The sequence below is a fragment of the Poecile atricapillus genome, chromosome 3 (assembly GCF_030490865.1).
Source record: "Poecile atricapillus isolate bPoeAtr1 chromosome 3, bPoeAtr1.hap1, whole genome shotgun sequence".
NCBI lineage: Eukaryota > Metazoa > Chordata > Aves > Passeriformes > Paridae > Poecile > Poecile atricapillus.
In genome coordinates, this window is record NC_081251.1 from 41,919,652 (window position 1) to 41,932,255 (window position 12,604).

The following is a 12,604-nucleotide window of genomic DNA, read 5'->3' on the forward strand; positions in this document are numbered from 1 at the left end:
TAGTAGGACATTCATCTTTGAAATCATGAACAGGTAAAACAGTTGGTCTGGTGAGTTTAGACTAACCATTAGCACAGCAAGAGAGGAACTTCTAAACACCTGCTTATATAACATTCCATTGAAGACAAACACTAAAAAAGGGGTCATTTGCATTTTAAAATTATTGTGGAGATACATAAGTCCACCAGTACTGGCTCTACTCACATTTTTCTAACTCCATATGCTGTCAACGTGCAACGGGTTGCATGATGCTATGTCCATGTAAGATTTATCCCAAGTCACAACCCATATACTATCAGATTTATTTTTGTCAGAGAAATAAGGCTTGTTTTAAAACAACAATCTGTAAAACTTATTTTAAAATAATTACTCGGTGCAGACAAATTAACTTATAAAAGAAAAAATGACAGTACAAAACCTGAATCCCTTTTTTCCCCTCTCTCAGTTATTCATTTCCCCTCTCTCAGTTATTCAAGCTTAAGCTTGAGTTTATTATTTTCAGAAGTGGTTGTTACTGTGCTCTTCTTCCCCAAGGCCTACACTAGATGATAGTACAAAGTAGAGAGGAAGCAGGAAAGAAAATGAGGAATAATAGAAGATCAGATTATTTCTAGAGTAATCCATTAAAACAGGAAAAGGGCAACTGTCAATACATTCAAAATCTGCACATGCCAATAGGCAATTGAAAACAAAATAAATACATGTAATCTGTATTTATTTCTTCTGTATAATCAGACTTTCTCTGTTTAAGCCCAGAAATACATTCTCCCATTGTCTCCTGGGATTTTTTTTTGCTTGTTTTTTAATTACACATGGCGAGTCCTACTGTTGGAAATAGAACAGAACAGTTAGAAAACTACTTTTTATCTGATTTGGAACAAAAATTTTGTAGCCACTTACCTTGGAGAGCCTGGAACCTGTTGTCATTTGGACAAGTCAAAGATCTTTCCAGAATCAGAGATCTGTTCTGTAGGAGTTTCTCTATGAGTTCAAAACCTTCAGGGCCTAGCAGTTCAAATAACTACAAAGAAAATAAAGTCATAAGTCATATCCAAATGTACATAAGTTTATAAATAGCACTGTAATATTTCAATCCTTGGCAACATCGTATCTGTTGATAATATCTAAGCAATTAATGAATTTCAAGTCCCAGTAATTCAACCCAAATGGTATAATTTCTAAGGTTCTCTATTAAAAAAAGGGAGAATTACAGAAATTTTTCAGCTGGAAATATTTTAAAATCTGTGAATTTTGTCTACTAAATAAAACTCACTTTCTCTTGGGGATTCTTGCATAAAATTTAACTCTTCTCAAGACTAAACGTTACATGTCTTTAAAGTTATCTACATATGCTGTAAATTTACTTCTCCATAATCTGTGCAGATGAATCAAGAGAAAGTTTCTCATGAAAGGAAAGTTATTAGGAAGTTATTCCCTTTATATATATATATATTTCCTTTATAGCCAACAGGAGGTGTAGCCTACTGCATTTTCACAATCTCATCCTACAAAAAAATAAATATCGTAGATGTGGAGTACAGCAGGAATGTGAAGAAACAGCTAAGATGACACTAGTACTGACCTCAGTCTATAGTACTTGCACATATAATCCTGTGTGTAATTCAAACACATAATGTAAGGGATATACACCAGAAGAGAATTCTCTACCACTAAGTGATATTTTGGCCGAATGATTTTCTTACTCAAATGATTCTCTTGTAGCAGGTTAGAAAAACATGTTCCATTTTCCACATAATACTTGGTTTTAATGGAAAAAAAAAACCACCCAAAACATTAAAAGCACTTTCATCTCTATCTTATCTATAATTATTTTGTCAAAAATCAAAGCACTACAGTAAGCAACAAGTTACTCAAAACCCATTCTTGGTTTTTAATACTGCTCAAAACAATTTTTTCTCCAATTTTTTTTCAATTTCCAAAAAGAAAAACAGGGCAGCTTCTCCTTAGTGCTTTTTGAATTTGCTGCTAATATTATCCATATAATTTCAGGAATCTGGTGAGAATACAATGTATAAGGTACTTTGATGTGATGTTCTATGAAAGAGTAAGACTTTGGCACTGTAGGATTCAAGTATTTCTGTTCTAGCTATAAAAGGAGAGAGAGCTCTCTTCCTCTCCTGTATTTAATTTGCCAGCTCCTTAACAAAGAATTTTTCTGTGGCACTCTATGACTACTGCCCTTGGGGAACACCTTGAAATAACTTTATGTTGCCTCTTCATGTATTTGCAAAATTCTGAACAGTGCCAGTGGCATCAAATCAATGATCCCTTTTCTTTTAGGTCAATCTGTACCCTGCAATAAAAGCTGTCATTTAAAAATAAGGGAGGGGGAAAAAAAGAAAAAAGCATTACTCCAGGCCCTCAGGGGTTTCTAGGAAAACATAAGGTTTGTGCAAATTAGTACAGTAATGGTGCCATTTGCAGAGACCATGAAGCTGAAAGGTATAAAGTCTTGTATTTCTTTCATTAGAGTAACCAGTGATGGCAAACTGGAGAAGCAGTCTCCAAAAAATGTAAAATTAGAAACTACAATAAATGTGGACAAATAGAAGATTTTCAAAATTAATAAACTACAAAAATATAGATCAGGGAACTGCTGTCAGTGATCTCAACTTACGATGGATTTCTCTTTATCCAGCCTTCACTAGCACTGATCATTAATTCTTCTATTTTGCATAGCTATTTACTGTCACTTTACGGCCACATTTTAATGTATTTTATCTAAAGGTATAAGATGACCTTGTTTTTACATTTCAAAAAAAAAGTGGCAATTTAGTGCTGGCAAATTTGAGTAGGTATTTTCCAGGTGCAAATGCTTAAGACAGGGATGGAAAAACAATCACTGAAACAAGAAGAAAAGAGATGTATTTGGAATAGCTTAATTGTATAAAGAGTTGAACACAAACCTGTCTCGACTTAGCTAATGATTTGTTGACTGTACACAGGGAAATTAAATTCTTTCAATTCAGCCAGATCTGGGCTCAAACACTTTTCTCATCAAGGCAGCAGATACAATATAAGTGCATTCAGACTCAGCACGTTGCTCCCCTCAAAACCCCCAAACTCAAACTCATACCACCACCATCACCGTCAGAAGATAAATAACACACTAGCCCTAAAACATCTAGTGTAGATCTCTACCTCTGCACAGGACTCAAAAACAACTTTCTCAGTGGAAGTTAAGAAAAATCTACAAAAGCATCAGTCAGAAAAAATGGGATTTGGGGGGAAATAGATATCATGCTTTTTTTTGATTGGGACAATATTTTTCCTCTCCTATATTCCCAATATATTCTGAAACAAAAACCATCTATATCATACCGTTCAGTTAGAACAGCATAACTTCACAAAGAAGCAGCAATTTTACAAAATGCATTCTACTACACAGTCAGAGATCATGAAGCAAAAAGTCCAGCTCCAGTGAGACAGTGGCTCGTGTCCACTAGGGTAGGTGCTAACATTTCTGATTTGATATGTTATTATATTTTCTGGCCCAAGACCCTGAGAGCAGGCAATGGAATCTGCTGAATATTCATAGTTGACTTTCTATTAAGTTATAATGAGATAAACTAGACAGTGGTCAACAGATGGAGAGGCTGTGTGTCAATCAGCAGTTTCTTTAATCCCAGCCAAATTACTACACTCCTTGAAGTCAGTAATAGATTGTGCCTAAAAGACAACCCTGATTGCCTTCACTAACAAAGGTCCCACGTGACTTCAGCTAGTACTCCATAACCATACAGACATAGATGAGTGATCTATACGGTCACAGTTAATTTTTTTGGAGTGATTTTTACATTTAATTTTATGTGTTTAATATCTGGAAGGAATTATTGAGTAATCAATGTAGGAACAAAAGGACAAGATGTGTCATATCACATTAGGAAGGTGAGGCAAGGTTTCCATGCAAATGATTTCTCCTGAATATATGCTAGCTCTATGGGAAAGGCAAGGAGGCAGACAAGAGTCCTACATATAGGCAGCAGTCTGTCTTCTACAGTTACCAGAAAGGAGTTGAACTCCAATAAGACACATGACATAGCAAAGTTTTTCAAGTAAGGCTGAGCCATAAAAAAGTATATCTTTATGTTCAAGACTGGAACAAGATTTTACTCTGAATGTTAAATAGGTACTATTCTCTTTTCAATTCTATAAAGTATAATTTACAAGGAGCTTTGGAGGTCCTCAAATATGAGGCACAGAACTGTGAGTAATATTTTGACATTATAAACTATCTGCCATCACAAGGGCATTTTCTTGACTTCTACATTTTCCTTGAGGTGGGAAAGAACCCTATAAATCTCAGAAAATATTTTGTTTTACAAGTGCACACAAAAATAGACTATAAACAGCTGTACCTTGCTTGAGTGTCAGTACTGTTCTACAGCAATAAATGAAACAGAAACTCAAATTCAGCCAACCAGTGGTTGTCCTCTGTACTTTTATAGCCTAACAGCAGGTCTTGGTTACAGAGTCCCACCTACTTCATCAATTAACTGCTATCCCTGCATTTTGTGGCTTGTTTGTAGACGATATTGCTTTACAAGGCACAGTTTTCAAACAGCTGTGGAAGAATAATCACCATAGCAAGATCTCAAGTTTCTTCTGTCCTAGTAGCTCTGAAGCAACTGAAATTATTGCTTCATTAAAAAAAAAATTATAGGGTAAATAGAACATTTTTCTTGGGCTGCAGGCTTATTGGAAAAGCTGTATGGATATAGTACCTAGTATACTGCTTAAAAAGATTCAGTAAGAAAAACAAGGACATTGAAGACAAAGGTTTTGGTTTTTTTTAATATGAAAAATTAAACACAAACTTCATGGATATCATATATACACTGACTGCAAATTACTACTCTGCTGAAAAGTAAGAGACTATAGAAAAATACTTGTTTTAAAACCAAATCTAAGATGTCTTCTCTTTTCATTTTTTTTACAAGTTGACTAAAATGAGACAAGCCAGATATAGCATGATCTCTTACCACTCTAATTAATAACAGGCATTAGGTATGTAAGAAAGTAATTCAGCTCTCAGATCTGATTTTCTTTTTTTAAAACCTGGCTTTTTTGAATAAAGCACCTATTACATTTAGTCCATCTATACAGAAATGATCTTCCAGCCCTACAAACCACCCAGGAGACTTAGCAGTGTCTAAGCAAGCTTAGCTCAACCGCACCGGTCTCACAACAATAGAACAGCAACCAGACACTTCAAGCCCTCTTACGACAAGTTGTTGATAACCTATGTGTATGCACAGTGCTTTTCTGACAGCTATTCCTCAACACAGAGGCTGGATGACTCTCATATTGCAATTTCACTGAGCACAGGAATCAGATAAGGCAGGACAAGAAAAAATATTCTAGGGAACAAGGAGCGCCTGGCTCTCGGGCAGCCTCCAGTGGGATCAAACACCAGCTTTTAGAGGATGAATGAAGTTACTCTTATCAGAGATGTCTTAAAGGTCTGCCTGTGAATTAGTTAGCTTGAAATTTTTGGATTTTACTGTCAGTTGGCAATTAGAAGAAAATAATTAACTAAATAATAATTTTGAAATAGGCAGGTTTTAAAAAAGCAGCAAAATTCCAAGAATTTCCCCATTCCCCCTTCAAAAATTTTGAATTTTAGTTATACAATAAAAGAAGGCTGAGTTAGGAAGCAATGGAAAAATTTTCAAATAACATTGTTTGGGAAAGACATATGCACAAAGATAATGAAGTTGTAACAAATTCTTACTCAACATTCAACTTTTGTTCACTTTTCGCATTACTGCATTTGCAGTCCAAGAAAAACTGATGGAAATCTGGTCTTCATTATGGGACACATTTTTAGTCCAGGAGTGCAAGTACAACAAAGACATGGCCAATTACTCTTTTTAATACCATCTCTCCTCAGCATATTGGGACTATACTCTATTTTTATGTATTTCTGTATCCACAGATGACTACACAATTTTATTTCAGCTAGCATTTTCACTAGTAAAAACATATGAATCACAGCAAGGAAAAATTCAAAAATAGTATTAAAACATGAAAAAAAAGTCTTAGAAGACTCAGCCTACAGGTATACAAGGCTTCTTTTAAATCAAATTGAGATCTATAGTTAAAACATTGAAACTGATCAGTTACAGGAAGAAAAAAGTGTTTTTCTTACAAGGCTTAAAATCCAGACTATCAGATTGAAAGTTATGTAAATATTGCTTAATAGGCCTAAACCTATTTATTTGACTATCAGTTTTGATTACATATAATTCTTTACAATTTTTCTTATAATAAAAAATAACACAATCTGTCACAGTATAATTTGAATTTGATGAAAATCCTCCTCCAGCTCCTGCAAATCCATACTAAAACTGCCTACCATATCTGAAAAAGAGACAAACAAAAAATCACAAATCTTAGCAAATATTCTCAATATTTTTGCGTGAAAATAAATAGACAGGAGAGCTCATCAGCACCATCATCAGTGTTTTAACAGCAGCTAATTAGAAACTTAGACAGATGAACTTAATTTGAAAATTTCAAATACATAGCTGCAAGGCAACCTCCGCCAGCTTATTTAGCCTGAAGACTTTGGCAATTAGAAATAATGTCAAACAGCAGCTACAAACAGCAGACTACTGACTTGCCTTATGAAAAGGAAGCCCTGAAGACAAATTAAAATGTAGAAAACCTCACTGTTATATGATTCTTTAAACTAGTGTTTATCTTCAGAAGTATTCTGGGATAAGCTGTTAATGATTCTTGACATAAAAAAAAAGTCCTGAAACTAGATAACAACTGCACTTGCAACTTTTCTTACCTGTAGATACAAGGGCAAGGAATTCTGACATTACCCAGCAGAAAACATATATTTATGGAAGTGATTTCTGTATCAGAATCAATTTGATTTTTTTTCTAGGGATAAGGATTTAAGAAACTTCTAAAATGGCAGTGGTTAGCACAGAATTCTATTCTGCAAAAGGCAAAAACCTTCAGGTTATCTCAAGGGACAGCAATTCCCAAACCTGCCCACTTCAGGAGGAGGACTTGGCTACCCCAGTGTGTACTGACAGAGTAAAACAAAATACCAGCAAGCCAAGGAGTTGGTTTATGTTGCTTAACAGAGGAGAATGATGAAGAGTAGCAAGGAACCCTAATACTGGAAGCTAGTTTTGTTCCAATTAGGACAGTCAAGTCAGAATTTTAATATCCTCTGCTGGACCCAGAAGGGTTACCCAGGGAAATGGGCTATGACCACCAACCCCAGCCCGTGAACTACAGCACTCCAGGCAGACATACACACGAGTGGGTGAGAAGAAAACAAGGCAAGCTTTGGCCTAAACCAGCATTTTATATTGTTTTAGGAGTGTGCAGAAAAAAACAACATACAAACATTTCAGAAGATGGAAGACTATTTTAAAGGCTAGCTTCCCAAGGACACCAGGGCTACCACATCACTGTGCATTTTAGCAGTGCGTGAACTAACAAGTGTTAAGCCTCCTTGGTAACTTCCAGTTTTGACAGAGACAGAAGTGTTCAGGGCCAGTAGCAGAGGCAGATTTGAATGACTGCTCTTTGTGCCTCCTGCCCTTCTTCCTGGGGAGGCTGCAGCAGGAGCACGGTGGCACTGGCATGCACCAGTGAGCACCAGTGAGCACCAGTGAGCACCAGCACAAACTCTCCACCAGCAAAGCTGCAGAGCTCACGTAACAGAAACCAGCCCTGCAGGAAACCTGGCCCTGCCGCTTCCACAGATCAAGCAGCTGTGCGCTAGGGATTTCTTTGTGGGCTTTTCCCCTCCTCACCTTCCATAAAATTATTTGGGGGAAAGTGATTTTGTGCCTAGTTAATAAGAGAGACTTAATTTCAGGTGCCATTTGACTGCATTTCTTGCAGAACTCGTATTTCCTTATGTCTCCATGTGGATTTGAGAAGAACTCAGCATCAAAGAAAATAGAAACGTTCCATCAGTTACAGACTAGCTTTCTCTAAAAAAAGATTTCCGTAAGTTTAATAATATATTGAAACTGATTCAAAAGGTATCATTAATAGATCAAGCCTCATGCTGGCTCAAAGATAAAACATGCTTTCTCTACAAAACTGAACTAAAGAGTTGACAGGAAAGAGGAAAAGTTATTGACAGGAAGGACAGTGAACAGCTCTCAGCACCAGGATTAAGCCTACCATTTCTTGGCTCTCTCTGTGGCTCTTTCATCATTTCTTAAGTTCCATCCCTAAAAAACAGCACTCAGATGCCATTCAATTGGGTTTTTTATGAAGGGAGACAGCATGGTTCTGTTCTCATAAAAAGAAAAAGTTTCCTATCGTCTGTGGGGTTTCAACAGTCCTTGGACAACAACAAAGCTGTGTACTTCTGGATTTAAAAAAAGAAGCGCACAACTGAAAAAGGGGAAAAATGTATCCAAAATAAGGATTATTTTCTCTACATGAAAGGGGAGCAGATAAGCTCTATGGTCAAGAATAATGAGACCCAAGCTTTCTATTGTCTGAATATAAAACTCTTGGTAATTTTAATAAAATTACAAAGAAAATATGAGCTTGAAAAGCCAGTCTCATGTCAAGTTAGAAGCTTTGATGATAAGATAAAGATAAAACACCACAGGGGTGATCCACATAGGCCTGCAGTTTCCCTAAATGGAACCTGCTTTTATGAACGAGGCAATGGGGAATAAGCTTTGTGATATGTTAATTTGTTAGGGCTAAAAAGTCATTATACTGAACAAAGGGAAGTGCCACTTTGACGCTTAAAACCAAACATGTTTTATGAGACAAGTTGCTATGACATCAAAATATCATATGTTGTGCGAGGGTAGACACACACAAAACTAAAAGCTAATGTCATAATTTCATGGTACATTAAGAAAAATGAAGATTAAGGTACATCGATATATTATCATATGCGAAGTTTTCATGTGGTGTTGCATATACATAGCAATGAACATTTAAATTAGCTGGTTTTAAGTCAAAATGAATGTTAAACTGTAGCTTTCGGAAATGTTCTCTCAAAGAAGCCTCACAGCAAGAGCTATTCCACTTTCTTATTGATTTTAACTAAGAAATAATTACAATAACAGCTGGAGTTTTCTACTATGTATCAATTTCTATAGTAAACTTGTGTGTGAGTAGATATTAAGAGACAAACCTAACAAATTAGTTAACAGTTACATGAAAGGAATACAACTGCAACAGAAATTTAGTCTGACCTCGGGAATGTTCCTTGGGAAGAAATCTAAATTGTCCAAAGACAAAAGCGATGCCACATTGCTTTCAGAGAGGTTTGGAGATGAAATTCTGGATGAACAGGAAGAACAGACAAATAATGACAGAATAGAAAGTATTAAAAATTACCATGAAAAAAATTGCCTTAGCTATGAGCACTTCCTTTTCTTCATTGTTTCAGATACTTAAAAAAACTACTGCATATTGCTCTTACATGTTTTCTCATAAGTCTCTTATCCCTGATACCTAAGCTAGTGATTCATAACCATTTGTAAATATTCAGACAAAAATCCTAGATAAGTTTCCAAAACTTATAGCTAAATTTATAATCAAGGGTGGATTAGTAACAACCACAATAAGGGCTGGATGAAGAGTTCTTCTCCAGGAGCAAATTATGAACATTTCTGGAAATCAGGTAAGTACTTCCCTTTATTTCAAAAATAAGCCATTTATAACTTTTGAAGTGCCTTATATGATTTTCAGATAACATTTTAACTATTACTTCAAACTTCGTTCAATACTGCAAAAAACAAGGTACCCAGTCAACAGTGGTTCAATAATAATGAAAAAATAGGATAAACAGCAGAAACCATGTAACAGATACAGGGACATGTCAATAAAACTTGTGAAAATTTCCACTACTAAAGAGCACTTGTAGTCTAGCCATGGCCTATGTAAAACTGGCAATCGAATATTTATTGAAAAAGTACTAATCAACTTCTGATTCTCAGTGGCTGCTTAAAATCCTTACAGGCAAGTGGAGCAATTAGGTATCTTACAGCATCCTGAGGATATCTCATAAGGAGTAGAGAATTGCTCTGTGTTTAACAATTCTGAGACTTGATTCTCATGCACATTTTTTTGGTTACTGCAAAAGTTGTGCTGGAACTGTAAACTAACTTCCCTGGAATATGAAAGTTAACTGAAACTCTTGGTGAGATTGTTCCTTGGTAAGATGAACAGTCAATACTCATGAAACATTTGTTTTATGCTGCCAGTCTATTGCTCCCTCCCTCCTTCTGAGTGCCTTTTCCTGCAAGCCACAGTCCACTGATGCGCTCCTCCCACACTAAATATGTTTGTATTACTGCTGCCTCTTTGCACCAAATCAGACTGGCAATTATTTTTTTAATATTTAATTTCCTGAATTTTCCATGTTTTATTTCATATTCTACCCTCTATAAGATGGACCTCCTGTGAACCCTTTTCCAATTATTTCAGCACCTTCTATATACAGTAATGATGAAGTCATCTCCTGAAACTGCTCTCTATATCAGTAGCATTCTATATTAACACATCCTCCACTTAAGATCAACTAAAAAAATGTAGTTGTAATACTGAAAGTATCTGGCAGTGCTTACAGTGGAGACCTTTAAAGTCTTTACAATGTGATATAAACACAGAAATGTTGATGTCTTTAAAACATGTTCAGTCAGAATAAAATTGTGCTTCTGGGTTTTGGGGGCTTTTAATGTAAGTATCTAGTCTGCTGGATGGATATTTTTTTTTCAGCATCTGCATTTTTTAAGACAATGACAATTTAAGTTGCATATCAAACTATTCAACATTTAATTTGATTACTTAGACCAAGGAGTGTCTCTAGACTCCTCATTCTAGATTTCCACTTGCAAATTCCACTCAGCTTGTTTCCAGAGTTTTGTTTTGGCCTCTAATGAACTTGAGTACAGAAAAGTTGACTTCTACATGACAAAATCAAGTATCACAAATTTTTGCCATTCTTACAGGTAGCTACAGCCTACAAATATAATCTTCACAAACTGAGGTCTTCAATAAACATTGTTGAGTAATACATGATAGTATTATAACTACCTAAACAATATGAGGCATTCATATTTATTTATTAATTTCATATTTATTTATTTATTTATTTATTTATTTCTATATTTAATACAAGTGATAGTACCAGTAATGTAAGAGGCTGAAGCACAGAATGCTTTCGTTGCATTTCTGCAGAGTTCACGCCTACATCCAGCACACCATTAACATGCTAAGCTTAGAGGCCTAGAGAGTTTCTGAAACACGACAGAAATAAACACGACACATTCAGTTTTGACATCAAATATCCAAGATTTTCCCTGTATTAATGCATATTTGAAAGCTGTTTCACAACATCTTTTATATTTCCATATTAAATATGATAGCTCATTTAAAAAATTGTTTATGCTCTGAACCAAAATCAAAGTTTTTTTACAAACCCTCCAAGTCTATTTTGCTTTTTGAACAAAAAACTTGCTGTAGGACTTTCTCTGTTCACATGGGTATTTGGTGTTTATATATAAATATATATATATATATAATATATATATATATATATATATTTCTCTGTTCACATGGGTATTTGGTGTTTATAAATATATTGTTTATGTAGTTATTACTACGTCTGCTTAGATCAGTTTTCCAAGGCTATTTTATTAATAGTGCAAAATTCAGCAGATTAACTTCTCTTTACCGATTTATCTAGTTTAACAGTCAGTGTGCAACCAGATACCCAGTTCCTCTGTGGGAAAGTCTCATAAAAATGCTACAGAACCATAATATCTTCTACATTGGCAACATTTTCCCAAGCAACACAGAAATGCCACATGTTAGTCTAATCCTAATTTGTTCCTATTTTGTTGGTGTGAGTGTATAATACCAAATAAATATGGTTCAGAAATCACCTCTGTAAAATAACTTAAAACGTAAGCACAGGCTAGGACAAGTAGTGAAAAAAAAAACCTTCTGAAATCAAGGAAAAAATCTCAAACTGATTTTAATGATGCTCGTATATTATCCAAGACATCTTGCCTTAGTGCTTACACAAATAATTATTATTTTGAAATATATTAAATTTTCCTATTTCTTACACTTTGGACAATCACATCAGCCATTTCACCACTGACTTCAGTTTCTGGTCAATTTAGTTTTTTCATTCCCTAACAAACTGTACTGTTTACTTGTGCTTCAGTACATAACACTATTCATTATATTTCAGAAGGTGCTTCCCACTAAATTTTCTAAAAGTTATGTATTAACTCTACTTATATTGTCCTCAGGTTCTGCCAAATTGACATCAAAGTTGACCTTCTTCCCCCAACAGAGGCTTAATGAAAACTGCAGGGAAAGTAGCAGCCTTGTGCTGGGGTCTTAGAGCACATTTGGTTCCGCTTCAGTTGAGTTAGAGAAGCTGTGGCTGCGAGTCCTGTGCCTGAAGAGAAGAGCAGCAGAAAAGCCAAGCTTTGGCTTTGACAGGGAACAGATAACCAACCCTCTGGGAACAATGAAGCATACACAGTTACACTGATGTGCCAAGCTAGTGGCAGGTAAAACTGAGTTTCCAATATCAGAGCATTTGGACGAGCCA

The 12,604-nt window shown here is 35.4% G+C and overlaps 1 protein-coding gene across 1 annotated transcript in view; it reads right to left on the bottom strand.

Annotated features, from left to right (window-relative positions):
* ASCC3 (activating signal cointegrator 1 complex subunit 3) overlaps window positions 1-12,604 on the bottom strand; it is a 253,573-nt gene that overhangs the window by 212,343 nt on the left and 28,626 nt on the right. Inside the window, exon 5 of the mRNA XM_058835623.1 lies at window positions 901-1,021. Coding sequence (XP_058691606.1) covers window positions 901-1,021 — 121 coding nt within the window. The remainder of the gene's footprint in view (window positions 1-900; window positions 1,022-12,604) is intronic.